The sequence below is a fragment of the Colias eurytheme genome, chromosome 13, assembly GCF_061535395.1.
Source record: "Colias eurytheme isolate Ceu_HAF_F1 chromosome 13, ilColEury1 Martin Lab GWU primary, whole genome shotgun sequence".
NCBI lineage: Eukaryota > Metazoa > Arthropoda > Insecta > Lepidoptera > Pieridae > Colias > Colias eurytheme.
The window spans coordinates 6927422-6946434 of NC_142992.1; the positions used below are offsets into that span (position 1 = coordinate 6927422).

General features: G+C 32.1%; 2 protein-coding genes across 4 annotated transcripts in view; both read left to right on the forward strand.

Moving 5' to 3' along the window:
• Positions 1-11192, forward strand: part of Duox (dual oxidase) — a 34049-nt gene extending 22857 nt beyond the window's left edge. Inside the window, exons 12-29 of the mRNA XM_090108469.1 lie at positions 216-330; positions 571-772; positions 1105-1258; positions 1747-1916; positions 2276-2428; positions 2820-2966; positions 3295-3426; positions 3653-3856; positions 4092-4279; positions 4577-4844; positions 5206-5434; positions 6019-6236; positions 6764-6878; positions 7181-7364; positions 8552-8711; positions 9389-9544; positions 10108-10236; positions 10974-11192. Of these exons, the coding sequence (XP_089964595.1) occupies positions 216-330; positions 571-772; positions 1105-1258; positions 1747-1916; positions 2276-2428; positions 2820-2966; positions 3295-3426; positions 3653-3856; positions 4092-4279; positions 4577-4844; positions 5206-5434; positions 6019-6236; positions 6764-6878; positions 7181-7364; positions 8552-8711; positions 9389-9544; positions 10108-10236; positions 10974-11102 (3053 nt within the window). The 3' untranslated portion in view covers positions 11103-11192. The remainder of the gene's footprint in view (positions 1-215; positions 331-570; positions 773-1104; positions 1259-1746; positions 1917-2275; positions 2429-2819; positions 2967-3294; positions 3427-3652; positions 3857-4091; positions 4280-4576; positions 4845-5205; positions 5435-6018; positions 6237-6763; positions 6879-7180; positions 7365-8551; positions 8712-9388; positions 9545-10107; positions 10237-10973) is intronic.
• A 5785-nt stretch (positions 11193-16977) lies between these two features.
• The window catches only part of mol (dual oxidase maturation factor 1 mol), a 32940-nt gene continuing 30904 nt past the window's right edge, over positions 16978-19013 (forward strand). For 2 of the 3 annotated variants that reach the window (XM_090108386.1, XM_090108385.1), the window contains exon 1: positions 16978-17162. The gene's annotated coding sequence lies outside the window, so the exon portion shown is untranslated. The remainder of the gene's footprint in view (positions 17163-19013) is intronic. The other variant, XM_090108387.1, reaches the window with a different exon arrangement.

A 19013-nucleotide genomic window follows, 5' to 3' on the forward strand; every position in this document is an offset into this window, starting at 1 on the left:
ACACTGGCCATTTGTGTCATAATTTATGCACTGGCCGTAGTCATATTTTGTAAAAAATAAAATAGTTCTTTTTTCAAACGCTTCGCGCGAAAACTAAAAATACATTCTTAAAATCTGTAAGAAAGTTTTAATTGATCGTTTTACATCGAAGTTAATGAATCTAAATAATTGTGTTTTAATAATTCTTATATTAATATATTGTTATATTTTTAAAGGCGGTATGTTAGAATCGACTGGACATCCCGGAGAGTTGTTCAGAGCCATAATTATCGATCAATTTACTAGAATACGAGACGGAGATAGATTCTGGTTTGAAAATGAAGCTAATGGGTAAGTGTAATTTATAGCTATTTGTTAATAAAAAAAACCTATAGGCATGTTTTCATTATAACTAATTACCTGGTAGTTTAATATATGTACAACTGTGTTTTTAAAATAAAATATTTTGATACTATGTACATTGTACGTCACAAATAACAAAAATAATATTAATGTTTAATATTTATTTGATACAATTGGTTTTTGTTTAATTTCATTTTAGGTTTCTAACTCTTTATTCGTTATTTTCAGTATATTCACTAAAATGGAAATTGAAGAACTTCGTCGTATCACGCTCTGGGATATCATAGTAAATAGTACAGCTGTTGGTCCCAGTGACATACAGCGTGATGTATTCCACTGGGGGGAGGGAGACCCGTGTCGACAGCCTTATCAGTTAAACGCTTCTAAACTACCGCCCTGTAAATATCTGAAGGGCTATGATTATTTTGAGGTATATAATAACTATGCAATAGAAATTGTAATACATATAACATTTTGTCTTTCAATTTTCAACGTTTTAATTAACAAAGTTAGCTATTGTTGATTTAAGGCGTGTTTAAAAATAAACCTATAAATGCAAATGAGAAATATATTCACAGAACATAATATTATATAATCAGGGGAGAATATATTACGGTTTCGTAAATATTTCTTAACATACCGCTCGCCTAGACAGGTTATTTTGTTAAAGGTTTTCGAATTTCATATATTTAAGTAACAATATATTAAGTTAATTAGAAATAATTTTTATAGGAAATCTTACAAAATAATATTGTCTTACAGGGAAATGAATTCGCATACATCTACACATGTTTAATTCTGGCATTCGTACCAATTCTATGCGCTGGTGCCGCGTACGGAGTTGTGAAACTACAAAATAGTAGGAGACGTAAACTTAAACTACAACAAGAAAACATAAAAAATGCACAAAGCAAAGGTAAATATTAATAATTTAACAAACATAATAGATTATCAAAATTAAAAGGTTAACCAGAATCTGGTAAAAATAACACGATCGAAGGCCAATAAACTCATTAATTTAATTAGTTTGCAAAATAACCACAATATTTGAAATAACTGATGAGCTATACATGGAATCCTCATTAAATTGTAGGCTATAATCATATCTGATTTCGTTATGTTTGCGATGTTTACTTAAAATATTTTCCTTGTATATCCGCATTTTAACATAATAACGTGGTAGGTAATCTGCAAAAAACTTACAACTTTTTTTTGGTGTGCTTTTGATAAAATTTAATAATTTAAATGTGTTTATGTTGCGTGTTTGCGTGAGTTTAATGAATCAAGTATGAAACATGATGTTTTTCAATATTTGATGAAAAATTTTATCAACAAAAATTATAGTGATAAAAAGCGAAATGGACATTTTCCATAGTTTAATCGTGTTCTTCATTATTTTTTAAGGATCTGTGGACAAAATGGTATGTCGTGAATGGGTTCACGCTTCACACAAAAGGCTTGTGAAGCTTCGCCTGGGACCCGAACCCGCGCTACACGTGACCGACCGCAAAGGGGATAAGTTACGCACTGTACCGTTGGACCATACTGATCAATTCACTGTTATTGAAAGCCAGGTAAAATTATTTTGCCACAAAAAAAACTTTATAAAAAAAATATAAAAACTTTATAATTTTATTATAATTTACTTGAGTACTTATATCTTTAATGATTTATTATTATTTTTTAAGTAATACCTAATATAATATGCCATATCAAAAGTTACATATGTATGTATGTATGTATAACAAATGTTTACATAACTTTAAAATTGTCAAGAATTATGTTAACTTGCCCGAAATTTTTAAATTTTGAACTGCATTTACCTACTCAATATCCAGTCTAGAATTTATTTAGTTTCCATAATATTACTTAACACCACCTAATTTAGAACTTGACAATGTTTTCAATAATAATTTTATTTAAAAAATAACAGGAAAGTCACAACAAGCGTCCATTAGTACTAATAAGGGTTCCGCGAGAGCACGACCTTGTTCTAGAAATGGACTCTGTGACGTCACGACGGAAGTTCCTGCTCAAACTGGACACCTTCCTCTCGCAGCATAAGAAGACCTTGAATCTTACACAGGTTCGTTCTTTTCTAAGGAAAGTTAGATATTTATATAAAAGAATAGGTCACTCATCGTACGAAATAATAGCATGCTGTAAAATGTTATCGTTATAAATGAATATCTCAGTCAACTTAAAACAAATACTATGTTTTTCTCTAAATACACTTGCAAAAGAGTCTGCAAGTTTTTTAATAGCTATACGTCTCCAAAAAATATTATTATTTCATATTTATTTCTATGTAATTATGTCACCTTAAAATTTAAAAAATTATCTCTCTATTGTATGTTCTGCTTTTACACGACAGCAACCCGTGAATAATACTTAGATTCGTTTTATTAATTATCCGTTAATATGGCATATAAAATAAATAGTCCATACACCTATTATAACTTATTTATCATTTGAAGGCGGGTCGTGAAAACATTCTAACATCAGCAGAGACAAGAGAGCGTAGAGCTCGGAAACTGGAGCATTTCTTCAGAGAAGCGTACGCCATTACATTCGGGTTGGCGCCCGGAGAGAAACGCAGGAGGAATGAAGATGCTGATCCTGAGGTATGGAAAAGGGGTTATTTTTTATTTTATAGGAAAATGGGAAATAAAAGAAGGTTTATTTATTTATATTATCATTGATTATTTCGAATTTAACGTATCTAGCTACAATTCCTTAGCTTATTTTCCTGCCTTTGTACGGCAGAAAAATACAATATGCCATTTATAAGAGCGGCAAATAAAGCATAATAATGTAAATTATAATATTTCAAAAAAGAACTGATAAATGTATCGATCTAAAACTGATATAACTCTACTCTATAATTTAATAAACAAAAATTCCATTATAATTAATAATTATTAAAAACGATAAAATTCTTCTTTGGTTTAGTCGATTGTCATGCGGACATCTTTATCGAAGAGTGAGTTTGCAAGTGCCCTCGGGATGAAAGCTGATGCAGTTTTTGTTAAGAAAATGTTCAACATTGTGGACAAGGATGGCGATGGAAGAATATCATTCCAGGTAATGTCTGCAGAAATAGAGTAATTGAACTTATAATATCAATTTATGTGTTGAATTTTTTAATTAAATATTTTTAAACTGAATCGAAATACATTAACAATAACATAATATGGGTTTAGTTACGATATTTATTTAAATATCTTTTAATATTCACGTGCTGTAAGAACCAATATTTAAATACAATTTTTCAAAATACCCTCACATTAAAAAAGTCTCAAATTTCCAGGAATTCCTTGACACAGTGGTACTATTCTCCCGTGGTGCTACAGACGACAAACTACGTATTATATTCGATATGTGTGATAACGATAGAAATGGAGTTATAGATAAAGAAGAACTTAGCGAAATGTTGAGATCGCTCGTAGAAATTGCTAGAACCACTTCGCTAAGGGACGAACATGTTACTGAGTTGATTGATGGAATGTTTTCTGTAAGTGATTTTTATATTTATTTACATAAATAGTTAACAGTGAATGGACGAGTGAAAGCAATAACATTTAAGCAAAAAAAATTGCACCTTACTTTGCATAAAAATACTCCAAAAAATAGTCAAATTCAAAGCAATTGACCAAGTTGATCCCTTATATTTAAAAAAATCATTCCTAAAGTTACAAAAAGTCGTGAGTTTGTATTTTTATTGGTATTTAATTAACTTTTTATTTCAGGATGCTGGTCTCAAACATAAGGACCACTTAACATATTCGGACTTCAAACTCATGATGAAGGAATACAAAGGAGAGTTTGTAGCCATTGGTCTCGACTGTAAGGGCGCTAAACAAAACTTCCTGGATACTTCCACTAACGTCGCAAGAATGACAAGCTTCCATATTGAACCTTCCATGGAACAATCTAGGTAAAAGAATCTATTACTTTTACCTTATAGGGCATAATTTGGATTTTCCTTGTAGCTTTATATTTTTCAAACATTTTACGTACTAGAAATTAAAGATTTTTATCGGACGTTTCGAACACTTTACAGATCCGAATATAATGAATAAATCGCGTTTAAAATCCGTTAAAAAATCTTTAATTTCTAAATATATAAAATACTCGCGTACTCACGCATCAAACACTAGAAAAAATTTTACGTACTAGTTCAAAATTTGCACCTCTTATTTATATACCTTAAATTTTTTTCCTTCATTTTCAGACATTGGTTCCTCCTAAAATGGGATTATTTAACCACATTCCTAGAAGAAAACAGACAAAACATATTCTATCTGTTCATCTTCTATGTTGTTACTATTGGGCTATTTGTTGAGAGATTCGCGCATTATTCCTTTATGTCGGAACATTTGGATTTGAGGCATATAATGGGAGTTGGTATCGCGATCACAAGAGGCTCAGCTGCATCGTTGTCCTTCTGTTATAGTTTGCTGTTGTTAACTATGTCAAGGAATTTATTGACCAAATTAAAGGTAAGAAAATAAGATATTATTATTTTGTCTGTTAAACTAACGTCCCTAAATACGGCGTCAGCTCAGTCGTCATTATAGTTTATTTATTTTCTACAAAAAAGGCGATAAAAGAAAATATCGAATTCAAATTCTCCAAGTTTAAAACATTATAAATTTCCAAACAAGCAACTATTTTATTTTATTTTAATAAGTGCTTTTCACGTTTAAAGCTAACTTAAAGATGATTGTAAAACAGCTTTACCAAAAACGAATGATCAAATAATCTTCTCTTCTGCTGAACAGTTTGAACTTGTTAATCTATCGTCGTTCCTTCTACATACAAAGAATCAGACTCGATTTCAACATTCTCCATCGATTCCAGGAATTCAGCATCCAACAGTACATTCCCCTGGACTCCAGCATCCAATTCCACAAGATCGTGGCCTGTACCGCTCTGTTCTTCTCTCTCCTGCACACAGCGGGTCACTTGGTCAACTTCTACCACGTGTCCACTCAGCCCGTGGAGAACTTGAGATGTTTGACCAAAGAAGTGCACTTCACTTCGGATTTCCGACCCGGCATTACTTATTGGGTGTTCCAGACTGTTACTGGTAAGTGTTGCTTTAACAAGAAGTTCATATGATTTAGCTGTACGTTATTATTATTATTATTGCTATGCTTAATTAAATGTATCATCTACCAAAACATACTTAATACCAAGCAATGATCCTTGGTAGATTGCTTAGTTATAATCATATTATTTACATATATTTGAAAGTAACTTTGTTCTTAAAATCTACTTCGCATTAAATCAAAAGATAACTAACCTAGAAATATAACTTTAACGTTAGCAGTTAATTAAACAGATAAATCCAAATAATTATAACCGTTTAGAACTTGCAATTGATAATGTTTGTGCCTGTCCATCGTCTGCCTTTACTGTACCCGCCCTGCCCAGCCAGATCATGACTATAAAGTAATTTTTGACAGAATTCTACTCTTGCCGTTGGTGCTTTAATTACAAAAACAACTCTAACTTAACTCGTTAGTACTGTGACTATTTCTTTCTACGCTATCAGTAGATACCCACGCCCTATAAATTTAGTTCTGTAAACTATTTCTATATAAGTAACCTACTCCGTAACTGACTGTACTGTTTCATTTTTTATTTTACGGTTTAACTTCTGTCCTACAGGTGTGACAGGCGTAGCGCTATTCATACTAATGTGCCTGATATTCGTGTTCGCACATCCAACGGTCCGCGCACGCGCATACCCGTGGTTCTGGCGCGCACACTCACTGCACGTGGGACTATATGCACTATGCTTAGTACATGGTCTTGCGAGGTTGACTGGACCACCGAGGTTCTGGATATTCTTCTTAGGCCCGGCGATTATTTATATATTGGATAAGGTGAGTTTTTTGTGCCTGATGTTCGTGTTTGTGTATCAAATGGTCTAGCTCGTGTAGCCGTGGTTCTGGCGCGCACATTCCCTGCACGTGGGACTTTATGCACTATGCTTAGTACATGGCCTTGCTAGATTGACTGGACCACCGAGATTTTGGATATTCTTCTTGGGACCAGCGATCATTTATATATTGGATAAGGTGAGTATTTTGTGTGTGAGGTTCAGAATTGTGTACCCTATGGTCTAGTGAGTGTAGCCGTGGTCCTGATGTGTGCACTCGTTGCACGCGGCTACACGCTATACCCCGTGCGTATGTTGTTAATTTATGTGTTTTTTTCGTGTTTATTGGGACAGGATTTCTCTTCTAAATTCTTTCAGATTGTAATTTATTAGTTATAATAAAAAAAATATATAAATTGGTTGCTAAAATTTGCTTTCTGGAGAATAGATGGCAGGGTTGAAAGATCCAGCAATATACATATATGTAGTAATATTTTAGTTATTTCATGGCAACTTATTGTATTTATACAGGTGGTGTCGCTACGTACGGAATATTTGGCATTAGATGTGTTGGAAACAGAAATGCTTCCATCAGACGTTATCAAAATTAAGTTCTACCGACCACCAAATCTAAAATATTTATCAGGTGAGAAGAATAATCATTCCTTCCCTTTCCCCTTCATTAAGTAATTTACAATTTACAGTCACTAACATTTAATAAAAAATACATGAAACTACTATCAGTGTCCAAGAAATGAAAAACTAGTATGGCGACCAAATATTTGTATCATTAGACATAAAAACGAATATACTTAATTCATTGAATGTACTCTATCTCCCCTCATAGGAGACCCGTGTCCCAGCAGTGGGAACGTATCCTTCTTTATGTTTTCTTTTTTTCCTTCCTTATGTTTTCTTTCTTATAATATATTTTTACAAATATTTTAGGCCAATGGGTCCGACTATCATGTACCGCATTCAAAAAGGAAGAGTACCATTCCTTCACGCTAACATCAGCTCCTCACGAGAACTTCCTCTCGTGTCACATCAAAGCGCAAGGACCCTGGACTTGGAAACTGAGGAACTACTTCGATCCTTGCAATTATAATCCGGAAACTCAACCAAAAATTAGGTAAGCACAAAAAAAATGTTTTTTGTCCAATAGACCGCAATTTGCAAATATTTTGATTTTTGATGGTCTTCTGTGAAAGTATTAATTCTTAAAATACTATAAATAACTAGTTGTGCCCCGCAGTTTAACTCGCATTGCTTCGCTCCTCTTGTTAATAGCGTGATGGTATAGAGCCTATGCAAATCCTTGGTAAATGGGCTATCTGATAAGGAAATAATTTTTCAAATCAGACCTCTAGTTCCTGAGATTATCGCTTTCAACCAACCTAATTTTATATTTCATCGACTTTCTCAAAAGCTTCTTCATAATATGACGGAAATTTTTAAACGTTAAATAAATTTCTAAGATCCTTCTATAGTTTAAACTTGTTAACATTTAATTAGGAAATTCATTCAGTGGTCAAGGATTTAGTTCGCTTGACCATAACATCCCAATAGTTCTCACCTTCAACTTCTTTCACAATATGTTTGCAATAATAAATTATGAATAATTATCATATCGCATATATATCATACTCAAAATATTATTTAACTTGTTCAATATTATGTAATGTAAATATTGGCAAGTTTTCGTGACAACTGAGCGATGGCTAATTTATGTAACCCGGTTTCTAAATATTTCTTTCTTAATATTTTGCTACTGAATTACCGTGAAAAATATTGCGTTTGCAATATTAGGGACTTTTGAAAGAGATATTTTCTATTATTTGATTGTTCACGGGACGTATTGATATTTGTAACTAATTTCAAATGGAACGAAATATTACAAATCTATTTTTGGTCAAATATTTTGAAATATTAAAAAGATCTTCAGTTATTTTATGTCGTTCTGAAATAATACAAGTACTTAGACAATCTGTAAGATAAAATACTCTTTTATTTTAATTCAAAAAGTGTCAATTATCAGAGGTAAGTATTATCAAAAAGTAGTGAAACTGGTTTTTAGCTGTACTTTATGTCGATGATTTTTTTATATACAAATATTATGTACAGTTATGTTTAGAATTTACTAGCAGCTCGTCGCGGCTCCGTCCGGACTGACACAGGATAAAAACGAATAAAATATAGCCTATGTTCTTTATAATTTAGCTTGCTATTCGTGAACACAATATTAAATCGGCCCAATGTTTTAGAATCTTTGAATACAAATAAACAAATAAATAAATATGAATTATTTATTGGACACAGGATACAAGGTCCATTCGGCGGTGGGAACCAAGATTGGTACAAGTTCGAAGTAGCAGTAATGGTGGGAGGAGGCATTGGAGTCACGCCGTATGCGTCTATACTCAATGACTTGGTGTTCGGGACTTCTACCAATAGGTACTCGGGGGTTGCTTGTAAGAAGGTCAGTTGTTTTAATATATCTACATACTTTCGTTAATAGGTATATTTTTTCATAATAATTTTAATTATTGTCACATGTCGCACTGACAAATGTATAACTTTTATCTAATTTAAGTTTATACTCTTTCTTTATAATAAAGAGAATGAGAAAAATAATCCTTAAAATAATGTATAAATTAATACCAACATACAATACTTTAATTTTAGACCAATATAATATTTCATATCCATAAATTTTACAAAGCAATGTAACTAGTTAACTACACATTCAGAATCGCGCGTACTGCTTTTCAACCATCTACTTATACAACTATTGACTCTTATCTATATTTTTAAGTTTTTTCCTTAAACGTTCCCTTCCTCATTTACCATTATTTAAAAAAAAGACTCTTAGGGAGTGCCGGCAGAAGTGAAAACTTGATTATTAACGTTGAGCATGTTTGATATTTTGGAATGGTATCCGTCTTACGCTTTCTCGATCAGGTCACGTGTCCTGACGCGAGTTTAAGATTTTATACCCATTACTGAAAAAGTGCTCAACGCTGCTAAAGAAGTTTTCACTTCAAAAAGTCTCCTTTACTCCAGGTATATCTATATTTTTAATGTTTTCCTATATAAATATTCCTCCTTTCCCCATTCACCATAATTATCTAAAAAACAATTTCTCCTTTACCCCAGGTATACTTCCTATGGATCTGTCCGTCCCACAAGCACTTCGAGTGGTTCATCGACGTGCTCCGCGACGTGGAGCGCAAGGACGTCACCAGCGTGCTCGAGATACACATATTTATTACGCAGTTCTTCCATAAGTTCGATTTACGGACTACTATGCTGGTGGGTGTTTATTTGTTTTTTGTTTTTGTTAATTTAAATCGGTTTAGAATAATTATAATAGATAATTTAGGGTCGTTCATTTTGGAGTCGTTGGAAAATGGAATTGGATAAAGTCGCATACATGCATATAATTTTGATTGATTTGAAATAATGGTATGCAGGAAATTAAATAAAATTACAGGATAAAACAGACATTTTATTGCAAATTTTGTCGAGTTTCGTTCTATATAAAATGTTGACAATTTTCAGTCAAATTTAGCTCATTTCGTATGTTTTGCAATAAGGCATTTTTAAAATCTTCATTCATGTGAAATAAAAACGTGTAAAAAATATATTTTCAGATTCAAAACATATTACATTATTTTCCAAATTATAACACAGTATGGTGGCAGCTAAAGCTGTTACTAGTACACAATTTCAATTACTATACTATGTATACTACATACACAAAACCTCTACTTAATTTCAAATAAGACTTTTTGCTCTTCTTCTATCTATTTCTATATCGATTAGAAATGTTAACCCCTGTATTCTCTATACCGATGAATTTATCAAACTTCCAGTACATCTGCGAGAACCACTTCCAGCGCCTCTCCCGCACGTCCATGTTCACGGGGCTGAAGGCGGTCAACCATTTTGGAAGACCTGATATGTCCTCCTTCCTTAAGTTCGTGCAAAAGAAACATAGCTATGTAAGTTTTTATTTAGTAACTAGCTTACCGCCCGCGGCTTCGCCCGCTTTGTCTAAAACTTTATAAATTACTAGCGGTCCGCCCCGGCTTCGCCCGTGGTACATATGAAAAATAGATGTTGGCCGATTCTCAGACTTACCCGATGTGCACAGAAAATTTCATGAGAATCGGTCCACCCGTTTCGGAGGAGTATCCAGACTAACATTGTGACACGAGAATTTTATATATAAGAAGATTAGTAGTTTTTATACCATATAGTTTACTACTAAAAACAGTATTGATGAAATGCTTATTTTAATATGATATGGTAACGTAAATACTGCTTTCACTTTTATGAAATCAAAATGCTTTAGGTATGAATTTCCAACGAAAGTCAGAAATGTAGAGCTGTTGAATATGCGTCTAAACAGAGCGTTCTTTGCTTTTTTTTATTTATCGAAGGATTTTTTACTAAGTCTGTAAAACAGAATCTGTTCTTTAAGTTTGCTTCTTGTTGCCTACATAATTTTACCATATTGAAAGTCAAAAACTGAACATGAAAGACTATTTAACGAATAAAAAAATCTGTTTTTTTTTTTCATAAAATGAATATCTATTATCTAATGATTTTGGAACCGGGACGAACAAGCAAACTAGTCTTTTATTGAAAAATAAATATCCTTTTTAGATTTCACCTCATTTGTAGATCAATATTATTACAAAATGTTTAATATTAAATTATTATTTAATTCCTGAAGGTATCAAAAATCGGCGTGTTCTCATGCGGTCCGCGGCCGCTCACCAAGTCGATAATGTCTGCGTGTGAACAAGTCAACCGCACACGACGTTTGCCTTACTTCATACATCACTTCGAGAACTTTGGCTGAAAATATATGCTTTTGGCGGGTCTAGCTTGTAATATAAATAAAATTAAAATACAGAAATATTTTTTTGTTACTACATACTTAAAATTAGACAATTCATTTCAATCTGTGGAGAATATAGACACTTTCAACTATCGTCTGTTCAAACAAAAATTATACTTACAATGTTATTAAAGTAATTTTTTGTGTGTTGAAAATTTGTATTTTTAATTTTTTTAACATCACATTTTTATATTGTATTTTTTTTTGCAATTTGCGTGTCAATGTAGTCACCATTATCGATTTAAAACTATGTGTATAGAATTTGTAATGATATATTTAAATGCTTTTGTATATTTTGCACTTAAAGTTAGATCCGCCATTTATCTCTATAATAAGTTAATATTCCGATGCTATTTCCTACAACACTATGTAACACTGCCAACTCTATACCTGTTCATATTTTTGTTTTTAATAATTCAAATTTCATAATTAATAAGATTTTAAATATTAAACTTGAAACTCATGCGACTAAACCATATTAATGAATGTAAAAATTTATCGCATTAAAACTTAATTTATTATTTATTGCTAGTTTATGCTTATATTTTTGCTCTAAATCTACGAGCTAGTACAACGACCTTGCATTTGAATGTACAAAGTTAATTAAAATGTGTTTTAAATCAAAATACTCAATCAGATTGCAGATTTTTATTTATTAAAATATACAAAATTATGAAGATGCTATGTAAATAATGTAGATAATATTGGATAGAATATAGGTGTAGATTTTTGTATTTTATTAGTAAATAATAAAAGATATGAAATACATTTTTTGTTCCCAACCTGTGGTTTTATTTCCAATTAAGTTATGATTACAAGTTACAACCTTTATAGAATTTTCACCTGTTCACGAAGTAGTATTTTTCTGAACAATGTATTAATTATTTTTTATCTCTAGCGTATAATCAGTCGTAATCACGTACAATTATAATATTCAAAAGCTACTATAGAACAGAACATAATAGCAATTCCCAAACCTTCATTCACGCTTGTATTATTAATGACATGTAATTTAAGACCGGCAGTTAAAGCGCAGCCACCAGCCTTGCAAAATCGTGACACATTGTTCTACTGTTCGTTTATAATAACATAATATTACTTCACAAATGCTACTCTTTGCTATAAATACATAGAATTTGAATGGCTACGGAACCTCACACATATATACATGTTCCGTATAGAATTTAATCGCGTAGAACGACGCAAGTAACGAAGATGACTAGGATAAAAGTAAGCCAATTTTTATGTAGTAGGTAATATCTAGATCTCTAGCGAAGTAAATATTCCAACTGCGATAACGTTCATGCAATTGCCAATTGGTAGTTATTTATATAAGTGTAATTCTAAGCCACTTATAAATAAACAAATAACAATATAGCCAAGAATACCTATCGGATCGAAAAAGTATAATGCGGACACCGAATGATTAGAAATGATGACACCTATTTTAACACATAAGTAGGTATTATAGTCCACATTATAGAACATCCTCCTGACCGAATTTCAACCACAGTCTCAATCTCGGTAGAGACCAGAAAGCTGCGATTTGTTATAGGAGAAGAATTTGCACAAACTCTTAAAAGTTAAAACTATTTGTCTCATATTACGATAGGGAGGAAACCTAAAGAACATCGTCACCGGCTCTCTTATTATGGGTTGTTATTAAAATTCGAAAATTTCAATAATCGTATCCGGACCAGACTACCTAGTCCGAGTGGTAGAGAGCCGCTGAATGCAGGCAGCCGGGCGTACTGGAAATCCTTGACTTTTATTCAGGAAATACTTGGCTTTTATTCAGCAGTGGACGTCCCACGGCTGAAACGACGATCCGGACCAGACCCTCGTTCTGTAGTAAATCATACTAACCACTAAACCAGCGAGGCAGTTTCACTACGCAACAAGGCAATTATATGTATATTCATACTGAACAAACATTCAAAGTCAATAAGTACTATTAAATAAAATATTCGTATTAGTTAATATCTTATTGCTACATACCAGTATTTACTTATGTATCTTTGCGAAGTGACGATTTTAGATCGTGAACACGAATCGTGCAACGTGACTCAAACGACAGGATCATGAGTCCCTTCGAATTTTAATTAAAGCCGAACATAATTTGAAATGTTAAATCCATTATCCTTTGTTGCATCTCGAATCGCCACTCGAATTCAGTACGCGGTTGCGAAACATCGTAAATTGTACGTACAGTTACGTTACGACCTTCTATTATTGATAGGCATCTACGCTTTACTTTAACAAGATTGTTTTTGAACGTTCGTTAGGATCCATCTCCAGCCTATACAATAGTTACTTCATTATTAGGTACAAAATATCCTGGTTTTTAATCAAAGAAGTAACCGCTCCTCTATTTTTCAAATTGTATGATATGATAAAAGAAAACATTAGTCAATTTGTTAAGATGCCAGGCATTACGATAAATATTCAATAAGAAAACAAAATAAACAAATTATGTTATTTGAGGAGATGTACTTAATATGGTTTCACAGGTTTGATAGGTAATTGATATTTTTAAAATGACTCTTAGAATATAATAAGGAATGAATAAATTCAATATTTTATCGATTTTAACCAAGTTTAAGTACCTTACTAACACATACGAAATAGACATCCATCCAATACAGATTTCCACTTGCTTCAACAATTTCCATGAAAATAGGAATTACTTTAAAATACTTCTGCGCAGGGCTTGAGCAACCATTTCGTATTAAATTACGAGTTCTAGTACATGCGTTTGAGCATTGATCAGTTAAATTGTAAGTAAATAGACAAGGACGTAATTAATAACAAAGATTACAGCTTCCATTCTAAACATTATCTTAAGCTAAATTGTAAACTATTGAAAGGTGAATTAACACAGGTTTCATTTGAGCTCAAGGATCTTAAGTTTTGCCTAAAACATTAATATTTAATAGACGAACCTGTACTTATGAAAATACTCTAACTTATGTTAAATTTAAATACCTAAATTCATCAATACTTTAAGTCATAAATTCATGCTTATAGAATGGAGAGTGGAAGCCGGAGACGAGCGTGACGGGTCGATGCTCTCATTATTGTGACATAATATCGCACTAATCTCATCAAATATCAAGTCTTATGCTTATATCTATGTTATAAATCGGATCTAGAACTAACGAGTATATTTTATAGAAGAGTTTGTGAAACAGGATCATCAATGTACTCAAATATTAAAATAATCATCAGATATAAAACGAACCTACCTAAGTATCAAGCGTTGGAATGCGCTTGTTTCCAAATTTAAAAAATGCCTTTTAAACCATATACATAATAGATATTAAATTATATACAGGAGATACGAACCACCTTACCATACGATATTCTTTAAAATTAGAACAAAAAGGTGACAGTAGTACGATTAAGGAAAACCAAAGGAAAACAGTGCTTTTTTTTACCCATTTATTTTTTTACACAACCTCCACCAACTGAAGTTTATACGTAGGTATATACTAAATATTGTCCTAAAGTGACCTATATTTCGTGTGACGTGATTTGTCCACATCATATTATGACTCACGTACCTTATTGTGAACATAGATATAAATTAATGGTCCATGGTCATAATCTTGTCTTAAAATTACACGCTCTGTTTACCACAAGTTATATAATCTGCTCATATTTCGTACCAGTTAAAACAACCCGAAGATTATATTAAGTGAGCAAAAATGAATATAAAAAAAAAAAACAAAAACAATTTTCACAATGTACAAAGTAATAATGTTGTATGTAAGGTTTATGTTTAAAAGCTTTAATAGCGTTTCATTACTACAAGGCTTTCTTTAATTACTACACAAAAAATTAATAAACTGTATAGTAAAAAAAATCTTCCTACTAGAGCTTCCAATGTAGACGACGTTCAAATTAAGAGAGACATAATAAGCAACCAAGACAAGTGACTCTACCGCTAGAGAAAGCCGAAGCACTTCCAGGAAGAGCAGTATAACTTGTACCGGTAGAACGGTAGCCTATAATACACCTTAGATCCGTACTATCTTTTCAACATCTATGTAGATTAAAGGATACTGTAGAGTTTAAATAATACACACAACACATAAAATGGAGACCTTCCATTACATTTAGTCAAGAAATTATATTGGTGGGATCGCATAACGTACTTCCTGATTTGAATCTTTCGCTTTTAATATATATTGATTACTAGCATTACATTGAGTATTCTTCTCGTTCTCTTCGTTCTTCTTATAAATGGTTTTTGAGTTAAAAAATATTCCACTTGGTTTTTTAAATTTAAATTTGATTTTAAGAATAACTGTCTACTAAACATAAATGTCGGCATAAATATACCGGCTTTTAAGATATAATCTTCAGTTGACTACCGTTACGTTGTTAAAACCCACTTCTCGCATCCGCCAAGAATATTATAGTCATCCTTCATCGAGATAAAACAGGCGAAAATGTGATTGTCACAGCTAGGCCACATACAGCTTAATTGCATACAACTTACGGATCCTCGCTGCATGACTTTATTTTTATAATTATCTACTTGCATATATATCTTTATTTTTTAAGGTTATTCGGTTATTTTTAAATATTATCAGGAAACCGCAACTATAGGAACATTAAATATAGCTTATGCAGCTTTTAAAAAGCTAGTGTATTTCGTATAGCAAGAGTAGAGCTGTCGTTGCGCGCGGGTGCATACGCGCATTTCCTCTAGCGCTCATACCACTGACAGGGAAGTAAATTACAAAATGGCATTCATTATCACTCATTATGTTTTTATTTACATTATGAGTTTGAAAGAATGTTACATAAATTTAGCATAATGTTGAGTGTATGTTTTGTATAATAAAACTTTAGCTAAAGTAACCGTCATGAGAAGCTATAAATTTTGTAAACAAGTGTTCAGGAGTTCACAACATTTGGACCAACAAAAAAAATGAATTTGTTTAAGATTTAATAAATTATTAAGTAACAAATATTAATTAACATAAATATTATTTAACCTTTTTTAAATTTATTATTACGCACCTTTTGACGTTTTTTTCGTGGCGAATTTATTTCCTTAGATGTACTGGCTACTGGCTCCATTATACGTAATAACAAATAAAATTAACGCAACAATTAAAGTAACAACAATAAAAAAGTGATAACGAAACAATAACAAAATTAACAATAACAACCAGATCCGCGATATATGCAAAGCAATGAAACAACTCAAATGATGCGTTTATTTCAAAATGGCGTCCCGATAGTTCACAATCCCTGCGACGGACGCGTTCCGGTACCAAGAAACACAAACGATAGCGCTTTGCGTCGTTAAAATATGATCCGACTAAATTAAATAGGTTGTTACTTTCATATAACCCGTCTATATTTCATGTCGATTGAATATGGTCAATTTATTATTATCTCGCAGTATAAAATGTTTACTTAGTAAAAGATGTTTGTTTACATAATTTATAGCTTCTCGTGACGGGTACTTTAGCTATTTATTTATGAAAAATTACATGATGTAATGACTTTTTAAAGATACAAAAATGTTAGCTCTACCTATGCTTATGGGTTTAACAGTTAGTTGTTGCTTATACTTAGTTATATTTTGATATCAGGGGTGGTTTTTTAATCTTGTGAAAGTAAAATAAATTAGCTCTTTGATATAATAACTAACAAATAAGCTGTTAAAAGTTAGTAAAGTTTATGAAAACCTCCTATGTTGCTGACGTTAAGAAATCCGTTTCGCGACACGAGTGAAAGAAAGAAATGAATGTTCGTCTCTTTCCCCCGCGCTTTCGTTGCACGCAGGTTCAGAGGTGCGCGGGCTCAGGTTAGCGCGACTTTAGTTTTCATTGATCGCGCGGCGACGGCGCTCTCTACCGGCGACCTCAAACATTACGCAATCGTTGCTTGTTTCCTAGTGATAATGTGGTGCTTACACACAGTGCGTGCACTTATTGACACTATGTAATGACATCGTCACAGAACGGACAAGTAAGGAGTTCTATCCGTAAACAACCACAGGTGAATAATCCCCCTTAAGGTTGCGCACCGTTTTGCATTCACGAGCCGAAATCCTTGCCCCCAATTAAACAATTTACAGCACTTCTCATTTGAATTATTATATTTCCAGCGCGGATGCATGTTATTACAACTTTGACTATAAGTATTCAATTCATGCTTGAGTTTGAACTTGAGAATTGATTTACAAATCCATTAACATTTAACGCTAGTACACTTTATGTTTTATCTCCCAATTCATCAATTTACAAAAAACATAATAACATATCTACACACAATTGACTAGTAAAGACAGAGTATTCATTATATAACATACATCAGTCTTTAGTTGAACAAAAACACGTATTTAATTATATACCATCCATTAAATCACAAAGATGGTTATTAACTTGATTGTCGTTTTCCTTTAAAGCTTTTAATGAACCGTATCCTTTTTCAATGTTCAAGTTTATTGAATCGATAGAATATAAAAAGTAAATAGAACAAGTTTAAAAATAAAATAATATTATTTGAAATAGGCAATTACCAAGAACATGAATGCGTCGACTGTAATTTTCCGTCTTTATCCATATGGAGTTCGAAATTATCAGGTACATCATTTAAAAAAGCATAAAGTAATCTAAACGTTACGTGTAAATGTTATCCATTGATTACACGTAACGTTTAGATTCATTCTAGAAAAACATATTGTAGGTACCTATCTGTCAAATTGTAATACCTAATTGTTAAATATGTTCACAATTATTTCTGAGAAACCATCTGTCTCATGATATGTATTCATCCTTAAAACATCTTAAAAAGCCATATAATAATACCACGTAGGTATATAATATAACATACGTATAAATGTATGTCTAGGTAGAGTTAGAAATCATAGACATCGACATCCATTTCAACTAAAAAGTAATTATGTTACGTATAATGTCATCGCACATATTCATAGCAGCGCGTCCGGCGTATAATTTAAAATTTTTCTAGAAACCTATTAATATTTTTGCAAGCAAACTATCAGTTACTTATTCTTACTTACTCGACTGTTTAACATTTAATAATTAATACTTAATTATGTTTGTCATTAATAAATCCTCGATTTCTTCAGACACGATATGATTTGTTTCGGATTACCTAATCTCTTTCGTTTAAAATTTTATCATGCTGCGATTACAATTGCTTTCGTAAATAATCAATGGCCATTGTTTCGGTCGACAGTCGACGCGCCGCCAACTTCACTGTCGCCAGTATTGCAAAACTTATAATGCGACGCTGCGCTTACGATCTTGACATTTGAGTAAAATGTATACTGACAATACTTATCGTTCATCTTTAAAACTTACAACAGGATGTTTTATTTATGTAGAACTTAGTACTTACTAGAAAACCCTTTATGATTATAATGTTACAATATCCAGTTACAAAGCGTAAGTATAGGTACTTATGTTAAAATACCTAGGCATATATAGGCATTAAAGATAATAATTAAAAAGTACAAATACCTATAGCAAAATACCCATTGCCCATGTAACAATTATATAGTATAAATATGTACTCGCAGCGTTAGCCCGAAACGGCTTGAGGATGGAGTAAAATTTGGGAAATTACTTATGAAAATAAAGAAAGAGTTCCTTAAATCATAAAAGTCGATAATTTAATAGAATATAGAATGCCTAAAAATCACTTTGTATACATTTAGGACAGCAATCAAGAACCTTCCACAAATAATAAAAACGTTGAATAATTTATTACACAGAATGTAGAGAATTCACGGTAAACAGTAGTAACAACATAATATAATTTGTTCTACTTTTTGATGTGTTCCATGTTGTTTATATATACCTTTAACATGATTTAAAGTTG